General features: G+C 40.8%; 1 protein-coding gene across 3 annotated transcripts; it reads left to right on the forward strand.

Moving 5' to 3' along the window:
- Window positions 1–216: 216 nt before the first annotated feature.
- Window positions 217–17,210, forward strand: LOC131231239 (caffeoylshikimate esterase). Of its 3 annotated transcripts, none has more exons than XM_058227369.1 (9): window positions 217–365; window positions 589–653; window positions 808–898; window positions 979–1,011; window positions 7,837–7,983; window positions 9,347–9,477; window positions 14,821–14,958; window positions 15,956–16,054; window positions 16,762–17,210. In XM_058227369.1, the coding sequence occupies exons 2-9, from the start codon at window positions 633–635 to the stop codon at window positions 17,122–17,124; spliced, it is 1,023 nt and encodes a 340-aa protein (XP_058083352.1). In that variant the 5' UTR covers window positions 217–365; window positions 589–632; the 3' UTR covers window positions 17,125–17,210. The 3 variants fall into 3 exon arrangements, with proteins under 3 accessions (XP_058083352.1, XP_058083353.1, XP_058083354.1); XM_058227370.1 differs by having other exon boundaries at window positions 230–365; window positions 580–653; XM_058227371.1 differs by lacking the exon at window positions 217–365 and adding an exon at window positions 406–426.
- The last annotated feature ends 1,846 nt before the right edge of the window (window positions 17,211–19,056 follow it).

A 19,056-nucleotide genomic window follows, 5' to 3' on the forward strand; every position in this document is an offset into this window, starting at 1 on the left:
GCTGTGTACAATGGGTGTTAGACGGTTCCGGTGCAACAAATACTACCTAATAATCACCATTAGATGGGAGGTGCGTGCGGTCAAAGGTGATAGGCGATAAATTGAAGTTGACATCACATGTCGAAGATGGAATCGCGAGATAAACGAGTATTTAGAGGATCATGATAGGGATGGACGGAACCAGGATCCGACGCGTGTTTATATCAGTTCCCAACACGCCATCCTTTTTCTGTTTCGCGGCATTCGCTCCCATACCCACCCAAAAAGAATCTCTCTCTCTCTCTCTCGCTCTTATCTTCTTCTCTTTTTATGGGCGTTTTGTCTGGGTCTTTGAAAATCAATCTCTCTCACTCTCTGAATTCATGGTATCTCTCTCTTCTTGAAGAGCCATTTCTCAAATTCATGGTTATTTCAATTCATATGTTTGTATGTGACTCTTATGATATTGTGTGATTTTTTTCCTTTTTTTTTTTTTTTTTGAGTGTTGTGTGGCATACAAATGTGCCTTTTTTTTTAATGAATAGATGGCATTTTGGTGTTTTTGTTTTGTGGGGGAGTGTGATTTGTGGTTTTGGATAGTGGGTGCAGAGATTTTTTGGGGTGGTGTGATTCATAGAGGCTGACATACCAAGATGGAGCTCGAGTATCAAGAGGTGGGGGGTTTGTGTGACTATAATCCACACCTACATGCATGTCCTCTCTCTCTCTCTCTCTCTCTCTCTCTCTCTCTCTCTCTCTCTCTCTGTATGTCTTGGTGCCCTTGTACAGATTGGTACAATGGAATTGATTATTGGATGGTGATGACAGGAGTATATCAGGAATTCTAGAGGGGTGCAGCTTTTTACATGTAGATGGTTGCCTACTTCTTCACCAAAAGCCCTTGTTTTCCTCTGTCATGGTCTCTCTCTCTCTCTCTCTCTCTCTCTCTCTCCTTTTTCTTCTTCTTCTTTTTGTTTCATTCGTTTTTGGGTATTGCAGGATATGGCATGGAATGCAGCGGCTTCATGAGAGGTAATGAATAAATTTTTTAAAAAAATAAATCAATAAATGGGTGCTTTTTATTTTCTTATTTGAGGTAAGAGATTGCAGTTTTTTCACATTTTCTTAACCCCAGACGCTTTTGGAGCCCGGCCCAATAACCACACTGGCCAATTGGTTAAAAAATCAGGTCCACCCATCCATTTGTTCCATACCATACACTGTATCCCCACCATAGAAGTAGCTGATTTTTCCTGCATGATCTTAACCAATCTGGCCCACTTGATGAAAAGTTCAGTTCTCGCACGCTCGCACCATATTGGCACACGTGTGTAGGTGGGCCCTCCTTTCCATGTAGGCTATGAATTTGGTGAGCTGCTCTATCGGTCCTATGTTTTGGAGTTATGGGTGGTATTTAAATGAAATCAATCCAAACCCTTTTTGGGCCTTTTTCAGATGGATATTTATTTCTTTTAACTTTCTTACCTTTTAACCGAGATGATACGGTGGAAACGGTAGTACCAAAGTAATAAGATCCATCTCTTCAGTGTACACGTCTCAGGAGGATGATCTGTCAATCTGGAACGTCCATATAGTTTGAACTGCTGTGGATGAAATTGTTTCAGATTATACATAAATTGGACGGTTCTAGTATCCGATCAGAAAATAATTTTAAATCGTTGATTTTTGGTGGGGATGAATTGAAGAAAGGTTCTGGATAAGATCGGATCACCCGTGCCGGATTGATCGGATCGATCGATATCTGAAAGATGGTGGATTACCATAATTCGTTTCTACCGGATCTACCTTATGATTTCTCTCTGTCTGTGAATGGTCCGTGAAAAGGGGCACTTTTACTGTTTTACTTGCCTGCGAGTAAGGGCACGGTGCCCAAGACGGTTTTCTTCTAGAAAGGGCGAAATATCTCGAATATACGCCAAAACTTCGGTGTATAAACTTTGTTGGTATCCACGTTCCTCATCGTCAACACGCAGGCAGACGTGCAAATATGAAAAATATGTATGAGATCTGAGCTGTCCAGAAGGTTGGAGTTAATGTTTGGATATTCTTCTAAAAAATCAGACGGTTTCACTCTTCAGGTGGACCACACTGCACAAAGTTGATTGACGGTTAAAATTTATTTTTCTAGCCATTCATTTGTTTTGATATCCTTTGGCCCACCTACGATGTGAAATGGCCTGATTTTTAGACTGGAAGATCTCAACAGTAAGGCCCACCTGAGGTAAAGCTCAGACTTCAAACAATTGTCACATGTTGGCACACGCGCCTGCGTTTGGACGTGGAGGGCGCACACGCGTGTGGAATTAGCAAACCTCCTTATAGTTTGCTGATTTCGTTCATGTGGGGTCCATTTCTTGATGATCTAAACCGGTGATTGATGGGCCTTGCTGTTGATTGGTATGATGGCAGAAAATTTCCGGATCAGAAGATCTTAACTCTTTAATGCCACGGCCTATTTAAACAGAGAAAAGGCTAGCCATCGAAGGGAAATGATCTTCCATTTAGGAGATTTTCAGGGCAACCCTTATTCTTAGTAAGGTCCACCTTATCAACGGTTTGAACTATCCAGCAATGGCCCCTGTGTCCACAAACTATATATTTGTTAATTGACTAGGATTAGAGCCAGAGTAGCTCACCCATTTATTTATTTTCCTAATATTAGTGGACTTCATTTGCTGACCATTCAGTGTATGTAAGCTGATCCAATGGTTAGGAACATTCATTGATGAATGACCCACCACCAATTGGATCATCCAAACTCCTGTCCAATCTCATTGATTGGATGGTGGAGATGGATTGTACACATGGGTGCATATCATGTGCATGATTATGACTAATGAAAATCTAAGCCCCTTGTTGTAATCATACTTGGAAAACCCGAGAATTCAACTCGACTTGATATTTAATAAATAATAATAATAATAACTATCAAACATTTCCTAGATAGAGAAGATTGTTTGATTTAGTGCAACTAATGTAAGTTTGAGATATTTGCATCCAACGGCTAGCTGATGCACTAGTTAAGGTATGTTGTATATCCATAAGTTGTTGAGTCGACTCAGCCAGTCTACACAAATAATAATTATTAAGTTAGATGTAGAACTGAGTTTTCAAGAGATTTAGCTGAAATGAGTGGAGTTGGTGAGTCGTAGAAATGAGAAGGTTTCAAGTCCACTAGGTTGGACCATAATTTATGATCTACCCATCAAATAATTTCTATTCTTTTTACGTGTGGGACATCCAACCTGTTGAATAGGTTGGCCCAATTACTGGGATTGTTTTATGTAAAAATTAACCATATCCACTTGCCTAGTAAGCCACAATTGTATTTTGTTAATTATCAATGGTTAAAAGTTGTTTTCTATAGTGTGGCTGATCTTTCCACAGGGCCATTCTCAGGGTGGAGATATTATATTAGAACGGTTGGATTTTGAACAAACATGATAGGTTGGAAGTTCTTCACTGGATGGACCGTAAATTATAGTCCAACTAGTTGAACTAAAAACCTTCTCTTGAAAAATATAGTTATAATTAGCTAATGGTCATTAATTAAATGACAGGGACATCAATTAGTCCATACTTTGTAAACCTCTATTATAATTCAGTATCCAGACTATCAAATGTTTATTTAAATAAATTATTCATCGACACATCTGTCTAACTAAGGCTTGTCGAAATAAGCTTGTTTGAAAATGAATACATCTTGCAATATTTCTTATAATATTTAGCTAAAAGCATAAATGATGGTGGAAATCAAAAGTTAGAAACTATGTTATTTAAGAAGGCAAACAGCCTTCCTTTACGGACCAGTTTAAATAATATATTAGAATTCATAAGCAATTATTCTAAGGATATGTTTCTTTAATGTTTTATAAATATAAAACAACTTCCTTTCAATGCATGTGAACTTTTGTATAGATAAGATGCATGCATGTGATCACATATATGGAGATGTGCTAGAATCCACCGCATCCCCATGCAAGCACACATGCCAATATAGAACACATGCAAGATATGGACTTTATATATGGTTGGAGATGATGTTCTCTATTAAAAATTAGACAATTTCACACCTCAAGTGGGCCACATTGTATAAAATAAGTTGATGAATACATTAATCTTTTCTAACATTCATTTGTTTCCATGTGTTATGGCCCACTGTGGTTTGATTATTATGATGGATGCTCTAACCAGTGCGCATACAAAGTGTTCCATTTCGGCAGATGGTCCAATTTCATATGCATGTGGAGTTAGGAAAATGAATATTATTAAGGAAAATGAATATTATTAAGTGTATTTATACTATATTACGGTAAAGGAGACTGTAGGCCACACTACATGATTTTAGAGATTGTAGTCATATGGTCTTACAAGATCTTGCCCACCTGAGTTTTGAAATGGCAAGATTTTTGGGTTCTAAGGAAAACTTCAGGAGGGCCCACATGATGAACGTGTTGGATGTCATGCACACATCTTAGTGGCCCCCATATAGAATGAGCTTATCAGGCACCCCAGATAAATTGAAGGGAAGAAATTATCTCCTTTTATAGTAGTATAGATGTGAATGAGACACCATGGCATGCATATCTATATCTATAACTGTACAAGTTCACATGCAAACAAATCTTTCTCACACGTGTAGGACAGCACGTGGGACACCTGAGCCATACAAAAGGTAGACCACATCATGAAAATTACTTTAATACGAATATAGTAAGATTAATGGTTTTGTGGGTGATGTCATGTCATGGGCCCTGAGTGGGTCGTCACGCCACCAAATTTCCAACAAACCCTCCTAAAATCGCTAAAATCAACGGCTAAAAATAGCTTTGACGTTTGAAACTTTCAAAAGTCGCACCGGTTTCCACCAACCCAATTTCTCGAGAGAAGTTGAGTTGAATGTATCATGTCGCGTTTTTTTAGGGGATTGACATTTACGCCATCTTTTTTATAGATACAACCTTTTCTCTTCTACGTGGTAGTACAACGGTACCAAAGTGTAAAAAGTAAGGACTTAAACATAACGGCTACCTTGACTTTTGTGTATGGTAAGTAGGACCGTTGATTTTATGTGCCGTATCCTAGATTTTGGACGGTTAGCTCAAAACAGAAGTGCTGTCCACATTCTGGACGGTTGAGCATTGTTCAATCGCTGGGATATCTAGTCTATAGCCCTTCCATGTGATGGCCCACCAGATCAACGGCTTTGATCACCATACAGGTCTGCCAAGGACAGCAGTAGGTAGAACCTTCATGACAGCATGCGTGCATGATCCAAACTGTCCACCTAGCTGGCCCACTTTGAATAGGCCATGGCCTGGAAATCATGATGCAATCCAAACCATCCATTGGTGAACTTCTGATCATCGCATGTGAACCGTTCAATTTGTTCATGGCGGCTGATTTCCTCATCGTGGATTGGACTATAATCAACGGCTATGACATCATGGTGGTGATGTATCCTCTGTGTGGCCTACCAAAATAACAGTCTAGATCTTGTACACGTGTTTACGGTGCATGCGGTTCTTTTTTAGTTGGTGATCTGCCAGAGCACCAAACTCTGACATCATGGCTGTAGTTTTCTGGCTTACGCAAGGACAGGACGGAACCGGATTCGTTGAGACCAGGCAAACAGGAAGTGGATTGGTCACCACCCAGCTAGAGGTTGGGCACTGTGGGGCCCACTTTGATGTATGTATTTTACATCCACTCCGTACATCCGTTTTTAAAGATCATTTTAGGATATGAGCCCAAAAATTAAGCAGATCCAATTCTGAGGTGGATCACACCACAGGAAACAGTGGTGATTGAACGGTTACCATTAAAACCTTCCTAGGGCCTACCGTAATGTTTATTTGCCATTCAACCTGTTTATAAGGTCAAACAGACCTGGATGAACGGTAAACACAAGTATCATCTTTAACCAAAACTGTCGTGGGCCCCAGAAGGTTTTTAGTGGTCAGTGTTCAATCACCACCCTTTCCTATGATGTGGTCCACCTGAGATTTGGATCTGCCTCATTGTTGGGCTCATACCATAAAATGATTTGGTGGAAAAATGGATGGACGGCGTGGATAAAGCACATATATAATGGTGGGTCCGACAGAGGTTTTCCAGCAACTACGCCGTACTGGAGGGGTAGTTGGATGGATGGAGACGGATTGGCTACTCCCCCTGACACTAGCCCCGGGGCTGATGGTCGATGCTCTGTGGGCCCCACCATTATGTATCTGTTTCATCCATTCTGTTCATCCATTTTTAAAGATCATTTTAGGTCTTGATCCCAAAAATGAGAGGTATATAAATCTCAAGTGGACCACACCACATGAAACAATAGTGATTGGATATCCAACATTAAAATCCTCCTAAGGCCCAGTGTACTGTTTATTTGACATCCAATCTGTTGATTAGGTCATACAGGCCCAGATGAAGGGAAAAAACAAAAATCAGCTTGATCCAAAACTTTTATGGCCCCTGAAATTTTTTTAATGGTCAACGCTCATTCAACACTGTTTCCTGTAATGTGGTTCAATTGAGATTGAGATATATCTCGTTTTTGTTCTTATAGCATAAAATGATCTGTAAGAATAGATGGACGGCATGGATGAAACACATACATCATGTTGGGCCCCACAGAGAACCGACCACCAGCCATTGGCTGGTGCCAGGGGAGTAGCCAATCCTTTCCCTGGATTGAGGCGCTGACGTGGCTAATTTGATTGACCCAGGTCCGGCCTCACCGAATCCGGTTCCCGCAAGGACTAACATGAATTCTCCATCTTCTATGGAGAAAATTATCACTGTAAAAGTCACCTTTTATCCAGCGTCTTTCATGAACAGTCAAAAACTTACCTTCCCAAATTGGACCTTGTACGTACGGACAGAGCATTTCAGGACGAAAATACCCCTACTTTTCACTAGCATTGCACGTACGGACAGGGGTATTTTCGTCCTAAAATGCTCTGTCCGTACGTACAAGGTCCAATTTCGGAAGGTAAGTTTTTGACTGTTCATGAAAGACGCTGGATAAAAGGTGCAATCTACAGTGACAATCTAGGTTAACTGGTTAAGATTCAGTTGGTGGTCCGCCGGAGTACCAAATTATACTTTTACACGCTTGCGTAGAATCCTATGAAAAACGTGTGTGAGATCTACGATGACCATGAGGTTGGAAATAATGGTTAGCTCTTCTTCCTACAAAATCAGAGAATTTCACTCTTTACGTGGGCCACAACATATTATCCAAATTAAACGGTTAAAATTTTGTTCTACCCATTCATTTGTTTTCAAACTTTGGGACCCACCTTTTTCATCTGCCAGAAAATCTAACCAATGTACCTCACAAGATGGAAAGCTCAGATCTCACACGCGTCATATTATAACACACGTGCCCAAGTGTGGATGTGCACGGCCCCCCACGCACATGGAATTAGCAAACCCCATGGGACCCAGCTGCTTTTTCTGCTTGAGACCATGTGATACAACAGTTCTTCCCATCATTCAAGGGTGGGGCCCACAAAATATCCACAAGTGGGAGTATGGAACATTGGAACCGTTGATTTCATGGTGGGAGCTGTTAACTTCATCTCCTACTCCTGCTGACCATATAATATCAGTGGGGTCCAGCGAAATGGTGGTCCTTATCGATCATTTTAAAATAAAAATAAAGGTAGATTGCAGTACCACTGGCAGCGATTAAATGGCCATGTAAATGCTGGCCCCCAACTGGCCATTTAATGCCCGCCGTCCATCTTAAACTGTCCTGCATCGCCACGTGGCATGTGGGCCCTTCTCTAATTATCTTACTAATCCTGCAGAATAATTTTAAAATTCCAGGGTGTGGGATGAGGCTAGCCCGAGCAGGATACGGAGTGTTCGGGATCGATTACGAAGGGCATGGACGGTCCAGAGGCGCCCGATGTTACATTAAGAAGTTTGAGAACATCGTCAACGACTGTGATGACTTCTTCAAATCCATATGCGGTAAGCATGTTGGGGGGTGCGTACGTACACCTTCGGGTACCGGTATTACAAATATCTCCGAGATTTTGAAAATCTCACGATAATATTGTCAAAATAATACTAAATGAATTTATCGTGAGATTTTCAAAATATCGGTGATGATGTGAAGCCTGGTGCACTGAGTAATACATTGTGATGGTTGGATCCACCTGACTTTCGGAGTACCTCATTTTGACAGTGGGATATCCTTATTGGATGGGTGAGATGTCGTACTAACACTATGGTGGGCCCCACATACTAATTAGTTGGATGTACAACTAGCTGTGCAGGATCATTGATTTTGACGGTTCATTTAATATTAATGTGGGGCAAGTTACATGCAAGAATTATACTTCTGGGCTTATTTTAATCATTTGAATGAGGCCAATTTATTACAACCGTCCATTATTTATAGGTCATAAATCACATGGTTAGAAAAATTGAACCAAAGTATTACTTTGGAATCATAAGTTATACAACGTGAAATATCTCTAGTGGATGGTTCAAAATGATTAATAAATATTTTGTTTCTCTGTTTAAACCTGACTGTCCATTTTTCATGCTATTGATAGGAGGCTTAGGATCATCCGATGAGCATGATTTTTTGCACCATGAGTTACTTTTAGTTGTATGTACGAATGAATGAACGGTTCAGATTAATAATAGCTCAATCCATGTGTCACTTAAAACATTGGAGTAGACATGCCTTAAGTTCATTTTGCCGAGATTTTCGGGATAATATCCAAAGAGAAACCTCGAAATTTGAAATTCTCATGAGAAGTTTCTGTGCGAGAAATTGCCGAGAAGAAGACTTGTATGTTTAGTACTACCTGCAATATCCCACCTTACCTTGACATTCAGATACAACGTTTTAATTTCACATGAAAAACACATGGAGCAAAAATTGGAGAAATCTACGCATGGGGTGGGCCACACCCATTTGACTTAAACGATCAAATGCCCAATGAATCAACAGTGTTACCCGTCTGATTAATGGGCCATCTTGGTTTTTGCCCCAAGCTATCTTCAACATGGTGCTCACCTTTTCGACGGCTCAGATGCGAGAAATAAGTCAGTTTATGTGAAAGTTAGAAGGCCTGGACAATGGTGTCTTCCCTTCTCTTTTTTGTTGTAGTTTATACAATCGAGCCCATGGATCAATGATCTAGACCGTTTGTCTTGCAACCCTAATGGATAGACAATACCCCAAAAAAATTCTCCAAGATTGGAAGATCCTAGCCATCAATCTAAGTTCTTTTTTTCAGTTGAACGTGGACCGTTGCTTTGTAATTAATCTTTTGCTAATGTGAAGGAATGTACGGTTGGCTTTTGTTGGTGTGTGCAGAGCAAGAAGAATACAGAGAGATGGGCAGGTTCTTATATGGAGAGTCAATGGGGGGAGCTGTGGCACTTCTACTCCATAGAAAGGGTCCCACATTTTGGAATGGTGCAGTGCTTGTTGCACCCATGTGCAAGGTAACAATACCCCACATCTAACCGTTGATCATGTAGTTTCCAATGGATAGGATGATCTCATTTCCAAATGCATATTTAGATTTTCAGCCACTGGAGAACATCACATGATTGACCATGCAATAATGGCCCCCATAATCAAGTGATCTTCACCATACGATTGGTGCATTGCAAATGGATTGATTGCAATAAGGGTAATGATCAAATCTATGGTAATTGCCATATGTTCAAGCTGTGTGGGGCCCACCTATGATGTGCATTTGGTTTGCCTCATCATGGTCATCCTACATCCAAAAAATTCAGGTGGGATGCACCACAAGAGCAATGTACAAATGCACCTATAACATATATGTTCATTTTGTGTCCCACATAAAACTTGGAATGGCTTTAGTTTAGCTGTGTCCATTCATTCTGGTGGGGCACACCTGATGAATGGGTTGGATGAAGTATAAGAAACACTGTATTTTTGGATCCCACATTCCATCTGGAAGTTTCTATGATGGGTGCCCCACTGATCCTTAAATGTCCCCATTGTTCCTTTTTGGATCAGCCAGGATTTTTGGATCTGGGCCTTACATTGGTGGTGCATCTAATGGACGGATTGGATGACACTGACACATCATGGTAGGCCACACACAGCTCCAATGTATGTAATATGCCATACATCTCATCCACATGATCACATTTCTCAAGTGTCAACAGGAAAATTAGCATCATCAAGTAGGGGAGATTTTCATGGCATCTCATGTGTCCAAACATATGAATGGTTTGGATTTCCAGTGGTGGGCCCCAGAAAAAATGTCACCATGAATATTTTAAATGTCCTTAGTTTATTTGGTGGTATTTATTTCAGTTACACTTCACACCTACCATTGAAACTGTGTAGTGCCATTAATGTTCTTCATTTGTACAAGTGGGGTCCACTCTTCAGTGATCAAACCGTTGATTTTATGGGCCCCACTGGAAAGAATGAAGCAAACATGAGCAAAATCTGAGCTTCTTATCATGTGATCCCAACTGGGTAGATGTCATGTCTAGAAATCAGGTTGATATGATCATTAGGTGGGCCACGCGCTTAAAATAAACTAACGGTTAAGAGAAACTGACCAATGGTTCAGATAAGATGTATATGCATGGCCCAGATGATGATCAGATCAAAATTTTGAGGTGAGAAAGCATCTGTGCTGTAGTTTTCATGTCTACCAAACCATTTAGCATTAATTTCCATTTCATCTACATTTATCATTATATATTTATGATATTTATTGCTCAATATCAGAAAACAACAGTGTAGGGACACATAAGGAGAGAAAAGGAATAGAAATGATCAAACACAAGTACACAACAGCTGTATTGATATAGAAATATTTTTTATCCATCCAACATGTTACATTTGTGGAAGATCCGATCCGTCCAAAAGGTGGGCCAAACCTTGTAGATCGTATGGAATGTAAATCAGGCTGACCACCTCATTGGATGGGCACTGCCAGTACTGAGTCATCTTGTCGAGTGTTGATAGATTCTTTACTTTGTGGCCCACCCTGCTAATTTTGATATGAGGCAAGCATTATGGTGTGTCCCACCTTTGGCAAGGATCAGATATTGTGTGAGATGAGTTGGTGGGAAAGAAAATGTTGTATGCAATTTTTAATTTCTCCAAACAAGTAGATTACCACCAAATGAGTAATTCCAAGGTGGTCCCATTTCTGTAGATCATGATGAGATTCACCTGTGTATCATGTGGGTCCCAATGTACTTTCACTTTCAAAACCATAGGCGAGAAATATATTTGAATCTTTTTATATATATATATATATATATATGGAAATGGTACTATAAGGTTGACCTCATGGGAGTTGTCGAGCTGTGTGGGCCCCACCATGATATGCATAGAACATCAACACTGTGCATTTCATGGGTCCCCTTTAGGTTATGGGGTATCTCAAAAATCAGTTGTATGTGAAACTCAGGTGGGCCATACCATCTAAAACTATGTGAATACATGCCTAAAACATATAAAAGCACTTGGTGGAGCCACATGAGTTGTGGATGCGGCTGAAACTTGGTATGTCCCCTCATCCAAGTGGGACACACATAATGAATAGGCTAGATCTACAGGTGTACATGAACCGAGCTAGCTCAGTTAGCTCGCTCGACTCGACTCGAAAAGGCTCGATTCGACTCGGTTCGAAGCTAAGTTCGAGCTGAGTCGAGCTGATTTTTTGAGCTCGAAAATGAGTTCGAGCCGAGTTCAAGCAGGCCCCAGCTCGAATCGAACTCGGATTGAACCCGTTCGGTGACTCAGTTACTTTGTCATTGATGTTGCTCATCAATTGTTTGATAAAATGACTCAACGAAGAGTGGTTGGTGGCAAAGAAGGTATGTGCATGAAACAAATACCCTTTTTCTCTTTGTTTTCCTTGGTTTTTATACTGCTTAGAAGGTGTTTGATAAAATACATGTAAAACCATTGCCTCTGTTTGTAAAACAGTGGGATTTTGAAGTTGCAGTTCAGGTGTTTGTGGAAATGCCTCAATGGCAAACTCGGCTCAATCTTGGCTTGAACTCAGCCCGAGTTGCTGACCAAACCGAGCCAAGCCGAGTTCGAGCTGAGGTCAGCCAGTGGCCGAGCCGAGTCGAGTTGAGGCCAGCTCGATTCGGTTCGACTCGATGTACACCCCTAGGTGGCCGCAATAAATGATTATGAATGTTTTAATGGGAGGGTAACCCCTCTCAACTGTTGTATGTGGTGCAAATCATTCAAGTCATGGATTGACTTGATTTTTAAGCCGGTGGCCCACCATGGAATGGTGCATCTAACTAATGGGGTAGATGTTCAACTCACATCACAGTGGAGCCCACGTAGCTCAACCTCATGGGAAGTTCCCATGAGGTCGACCTCATAGTACCATTTCTCACACACACACACACACATATGGAAAAGGTTATGTGCAGTCGAGGTCATGGGAACTTCCCATGAGATCGAGCTGTGTGGGCCCCACCATGATGTATGTCAAACATCAACACCGTGCATTTGATGGGTCCCCTTTAAATTATGGGATATCCCAAAAATCAGCCGTATACGGAACTCAGGTGGGTCATACCATCTAAAATCATGTAAATACATCCCTAAAACATATAAAAGTACTTTGTGGGGCTCACCTGAAATTTGTATGCATCTGAAACTTGGTCTGACCCCTCATCCAAGTGGGACACACATAATGGATGGGCTGGAATTGTGAACCACATATCAGTGGGCCCAATAAATGATTATAAATGTTTTAATGGAGGGTAACCCCTCTCAACTTTTGTATGTGGTGTGGCCCGCACAAGTCACAAATTGACTTGGTTCTAAAGCCCTAGACCCACCATGGAATGGTGCATCTGACTAATGGGGTAGATGTTCGACACACATCACGGTGGGGCCCATGCAACTCGACCTCATGGGAAGTTCCCATGAGCTCGACCGCATAGAACCTTTTCCCGTAACTACACACACACACACACACACACACACACACACACACACACACACATCGGAAATTGGAACTGCAGGTTGGGTGACTCCAATTGGGAAGTCTATCAATTCTCCACTTGTCCACTTGAATAGAGTTCCATTGATTTCTTTAAACCAACGGAATTATTATTTCAAAGAATATGGCACCTTCCAGGAAGTTATGTCATGGGTCACATAAATGGATTAGGAGAATTCAAAACATGAGCATGGAAAATCCCTAGGGGGCGTTTGGCGCAGGGCATTAGATGGGATTAGGTGGGATAGAATTGCATTTGGTCCCGTGCAATTCTATCTAGCATTTGGAGAGGATGGGAAAGGTTAGGATTAGGTGGGATGGAATTGCATTTAGCCCCATGGAATTGCATCTGGTACCATGCAAGGTTTATGTGGATTTTGAAATCCACTACACATGTGGGCCCCACATTTATGCATGTGTTTATCCATCTCATCCATCCATATACACCGTTTACATGTGACATTATAGTTATATATGTGTACAAGTGAACGACATTCATTTTGAATTTGGTCCATTGATTACAATTCCATGATCCACCAAACATGATTTTGCTTAATCCCATGTTTTCCCGTAGCAAAAAATTTATCCCCAACATGGGATTGGATGGCTACAATACCATGGCATTTCCATACATGCAATCATTGTGCAATAATGATGTTAATCCCATCTATTACAATTCAATACCATTCAATTCATACATGCAATTATAGAAGCTGTAGAATCCGACGGTTATTCCATTATTTGATTTATACAGTTGTTTTTTATAGAAATGTTAAAATGTCAACGATCAAATAGTTAAGGGTGTCTCTGATAACTATAGAAATCAATGTTTAAGAAGTTTTCTTTTGAAAAATGATTTTACTTAACTTTTTAAAGAAAACTTGGAATAGAACCATTTCCCCTCTTTTAGCTTCTCAGCCAAGGAAAATTATCACAGGAAATCTTATTCTTTTCCACGGTTTTCTACCCTCCCAAGCAAGCCGTAACAACATGCATACACTAAGGAGTTGCATCGCATCTTGGATTTGGAGGTAAATGGGTGTATTTTAGTGTTTGGCCGCCCTAGATTTGGAGGTAAATGAAATTGGAGGTATTTCAAATACACCCTTTTGATGTGTTTTAAATGTTAGCAAAATGTTGAGATTATGGTGTAATTCAAATGAAATGCCTTTTTTACTCATTTTTAAAGATAGGAGAGTCTCACATATAATAAAAGTGTCACTAGCCTAATAATCCACTATGCACATGGCACGCTCATGATACTCAAAACAATTCAATTATCGGTTGCAATGCTAAAATCACATCACTAGAATGAGCTGAACCATTCAAATGTTAGACATCTAAATAGACGATTAAAAAGGCCAGTGAATCACTTATTTGTGATCTTTACGTTTGTGGCCCGCCCAAGGCCAGGAATCTTCTCAATTTTTTGCCAAAGTATATATTTCAATGGGCTTATTACAATCATTCTATCAAATATCACACACACACACACACACGGTATATGAAAGTTGATTTAGTTAATCAAATCCAAGTCTTATGAATATACTAAAAAATTCAAATGCATTTCAAATACAAGCTCCCAAACATAAGATCTGAATTCCAATGCATTTCAACCAAACACAATTGAGGATTCAGAATCACCTTGATTCCAATGTAATTGTGATTTGGATTCCAATGCATTCTAAATCCAAGCTCCCAAACAGGAACGATGGTTGTGGAACACGAATTATTTTGTTTTCCATTTTATACATGGAAAGAATACCATCTATAATCCAAGGAATGCCCTCAACGGAACTTCTATTTTCTGCAGATATCGGAGAAGGTGAAGCCGCATCCGGTGGTAGTGAACATTTTGACTAGAGTTGAAGAGATCATACCCAAATGGAAGATTGTCCCCACCAAGGACGTTATTGATTCTGCTTTCAAAGATCCCGTTAAGCGAGAAGAGGTTCATTATTCTTACTCTTTCTATAGAAAGGATCTAGTGCTAATCAGTAGTGGACCATTCCTTCGATGGGCCCTATCATGGATGGAACATAAGCTGAAAATCACACTGATTGATGATTCAACAACCAGGTTGTAATTCTCAAAAGTTGCAGCGATCAATGGTTACGATCATCCAAGTGGCCATAATAAGTGACCTACCTCCAACTGATAGTAGTGCCCAACAAATGAATAGTACTTGATAACTAAGATATTTGCACTGAAGTTTTATTCACATCTTTGCTTAGTTACAGCAAAAACCATTAAGTTCCACATAATGATTTTTCTACTCCAACTCAAAAACTTGACTCACCTCAAAGTTGGGCCATGTCAGGTCAACCGAGTCTTTGCTTGACTCGACTCGACTCGGTATTTAATAACTAATGGAAAGCGTTGACCTTGCGTGGGGCCCACTGAGATGTGTGTCAGACATCCGAGACATGCTTGGAGCCTTGGACACCCTGTCTAGAAAATGGGACGCCCCCCAAAATCAGCCTCATCCAAAACTTAGGTGGGCCACACCATCTCTGGAACAGTGCAAAATCATGCATTAAACCACCAACTCACTGTGGTGGGGCCTACATTGAGTTTTACACAATGAGCAAGTTGGATGGTGTATAAACAACACAGTCCCCTGCATAGACACATCCTGTGGTGGGTTTCCTAGCGACTCAGCTTGAAATCTCATCAAGTTGAGTTGACTCAGCCCAGTCTCAATTCCAATCACTGAGTCTTGGAAATATGGGGCCCACCCCTTGAGGGACAATTTGGTCATAATAAGTTCTCCCTTTGAATGCTTTAAGCTATTCCAGTGGCAGATGCTCCTATAGGGGTGGAAGAACTTTTTTGGAAGGTTAGTATTAGAAAACCACAAAAAAGACCCAAAAACCATAGATCCTCACCCTCTATGGCTAGATAATGCAAGGGTATTTTTGTAAAAAAGTCTTATGTTGGATATGCAGATCAGAAGCAACAAGCTGATCTATCAAGACAAACCCAGGCTCAAAACAGCCCTAGAAATGCTTAGAACGAGCATGAGCTTGGAGGACAGCTTACATAAGGTATGTACTTGATAGATATTTTGTGGGCCCAAGTGGGCGCAGATTACTTGGAGGAACCATTTGTGGTCGAATGAATATGGGTTAATCTAGCTCATTACTTAAATGTCATTTAAGCAAATATTGCCATGTTTTTAGAGTAATATACAAGCTGAATCAAGTCGAGCTTGGTCTGGCTTGGCTTGGCTTGGCTCAACCAGCAGCCTACCCAGATCGAACTCGGCTTGGCTCAATCTTCGAGCCTAACTGGCTAGCTCGGCTTGGCTCGATCAGCAGCTCGAGTCGAGCTCAGTCTAGTTTGGACTTGGCTCGAAATTTTTTCGAGCTTAACTCAGCTTGAACCCAATTTCAAGCAGAGTCGAGTCGAGTTTTTCCAAGTCGAGCGAGTTAACCAAGCGAACTCGGTTCGTGTAGAGCTCTACATGTTTTTCTCATGTTCCTTTCAAAATATTTGAGCATGTGTCCTATTGTGGGCTGCCTTAGATATCTTATGGCCAAAAGTCACGCTGATTGAACAATCCTAACCATCCAATCAGAGCCAACAAATTATTTGTTTATGGGCAACAGAGATCTAAACCAATGATCGGACGGTTAGGATTGTCCATTATAAGTTACATTGGGATCATTATCAATCCCAGGTGGGGACCAAATGGTGTACAGATCCCATTGGCAATTGGATCTTAAATATATAATGTGAACCACATTGGCAGGTGACACTCCCATTTTTCGTGCTACATGGGGAAGCCGACACCGTGACCGACCCAGGCGTGAGCCGGGCACTATATGATCAAGCAGGGAGTTCTGACAAGACCATGAAGCTCTACCCAGGAATGTGGCATGGCCTGACAAGCGGAGAGCCAGACGACAATGTCGAGGCTGTGTTCACTGACATCATTGCATGGCTTGACAAACGGACCGGCGACACCTTGCTGATCCAACCAGTCCAACGGTCCCAATCGACTCCTGTTGAGACTCACGTAACATCTAACGTTAACCGGCGGAGGCGCACTCGCAATCAAGGTAGCTTTCTATGTGGGTGGAAGGGTAGAATGCACCACCACTCAGCAATGTAGGTTGATTTTCAGTGTCTATATTTGTGTCTTGGACACGGACCATTTTTAAAGAGAAAAAAGAGTAAATGATAGTCTTTCTTTATACATTCACATAGCCCATCTGAATAATTGAAAGGTAGCAAGGTGGGAGAGCCCATTAGCTAAGGGCAAGACTCTAGTTCTTAACACCAATTTAAAAAAATCATGCCTGTATTGCCCACTTCTTGGGATCGTAAGGGAAACCAAACCCACATGCAACCCCACTAGCCTGGGATAAATACTCAAAGAGGGGGTCAATCCCAAGTTCGGATGGACCTTTAGCCAGTTGCATGCATCACACGCATTGTAATAGGTAGTTTCAACGATTTGGATCAGTGGATAAGGGTCCCTACTCGTACACATGACTCAAACTAAACCGTCCAATTCACAAGACTCATTGAAGATGATATAAGCCAAAAATCAGATGGGTCAGACCACTTGAATGGATGATTAACGGACTTCTATTTATTAGGTTGGGACCATAATGACTAAGGGCCTCCTATTTGTTGGATTGGGACGGCTGGCTAAACCTGCATTATGGACACCAACCCTAATTAGGTCACTTGTTTAATTAATGTGGCCTCCTATTTGGACTGTTTAAGCTGATTAGTTGAATTACATAGATGATGTGTACAATTTCTTAGTTCCTCAGTATGGCTCATACACTGCAAATGGTCTTCAGATGATCAGCACCACTGAGGGGGCTTTTGGATCGTGTTACTTAAGATAAGCTACTTAAACCTTAAGTAGCTTATCTTGATTTCTACTTATAAAAGTGAAGTGATTAAGTAACTTAAATAAATAAAGCTACTTATAATAATTGATCATAAACCAAACTTACTAATCTCAAATAAGTTACCTTATCTACCACAGTAAGTAGAAAAAGTAACTTATTTGGTGGTATCCAAACGGGCCCTTATCATTATTACCAAATTATAAGCTTCTCTTTCAACATTTTTGCCCGTATCCATTAGATAAAGGACCACGTCTCCATTACACATTGAGGTGTACACAAGTCGATCCGAGTCAAGCTGGCTCGGCCACTTGCTGACCTCAGCTCGGTCCTCAAGCATGACTGGCCAGCTCAGCTCTGTTCGGTCAGCAACTCGGGCCAGTTTGAGCTGAGTTTGAACCAAGATCGAGTTAAGTTCACCTGTGCAACATTTTCACAAACACATGAACTGCACTTTCAAAATCTTGCTATATGTAAAACAGCAGATTTACAGGTATTTCATCAAACACCTAGTAAACAACATAAAATCAAGAAAAAAAGGGTATTTGTTTCATATACGTACCTTCCTTGCCACCAACAACACTTCGTTGAGTAATTTCATCAAACACTTGGTGAGCAACGGCAATATTAAAGTAACCGAGTCCCCAAACTGGTTCGATCCGAGTTGAGCTTGGGCAAGCTCAAACTCGATTCGAAATTTTTTCGAACTCAAAAAATCAGCTTGGCTCGAACACAGTTTCGATCCAAGTCGAGCTTTTCCAAGTTGATCTGAGCGAGCTAACGAGACTCGTGTACACCTCTAATTACATACATGACCACATAGACCAATGGCGAGTGAATGGTCCCACTGGTGAGCCCCACCACGGATGAGCCAAAATAAAAAACTACACTGTTAATTATTCAATCAGTATCTTCTGCCGTAGCCCATTTGCAGTGGGCCAACTGCATGGACAATTAGGATTGATAAGCATGACAATGTCTAGCCCCGAGAGATAGACACTAATGAGCATATTGGGAGTTGGCTTTATGAATGTTAGCAGAAACTAAAGAATATATATATATATATATCAATCTCTGGGAGAAAGTTCACCAAGGATGGGCCATAGAACAAAAAATCATATGGTCAGACAATCCTAACCATTCAATTAATTAGTCTTTTAAAAAAAAAGTCAACCGACTGT

This window comes from Magnolia sinica, chromosome 17, assembly GCF_029962835.1.
Source record: "Magnolia sinica isolate HGM2019 chromosome 17, MsV1, whole genome shotgun sequence".
Lineage (NCBI taxonomy): Eukaryota > Viridiplantae > Streptophyta > Magnoliopsida > Magnoliales > Magnoliaceae > Magnolia > Magnolia sinica.

Excerpts from the sequence above, each read along its gene's own strand:
- LOC131231239 (XM_058227369.1), top strand. The coding sequence starts at position 633 with ATGGAGCTCGAGTATCAAGAG. Across the intron at positions 1,012-7,836 it reads ATGCAGCGGCTTCATGAGAG|GGTGTGGGATGAGGCTAGCC; the intron begins GTAATGAATAAA and ends TTAAAATTCCAG. Across the intron at positions 14,959-15,955 it reads ATCCCGTTAAGCGAGAAGAG|ATCAGAAGCAACAAGCTGAT; the intron begins GTTCATTATTCT and ends TTGGATATGCAG.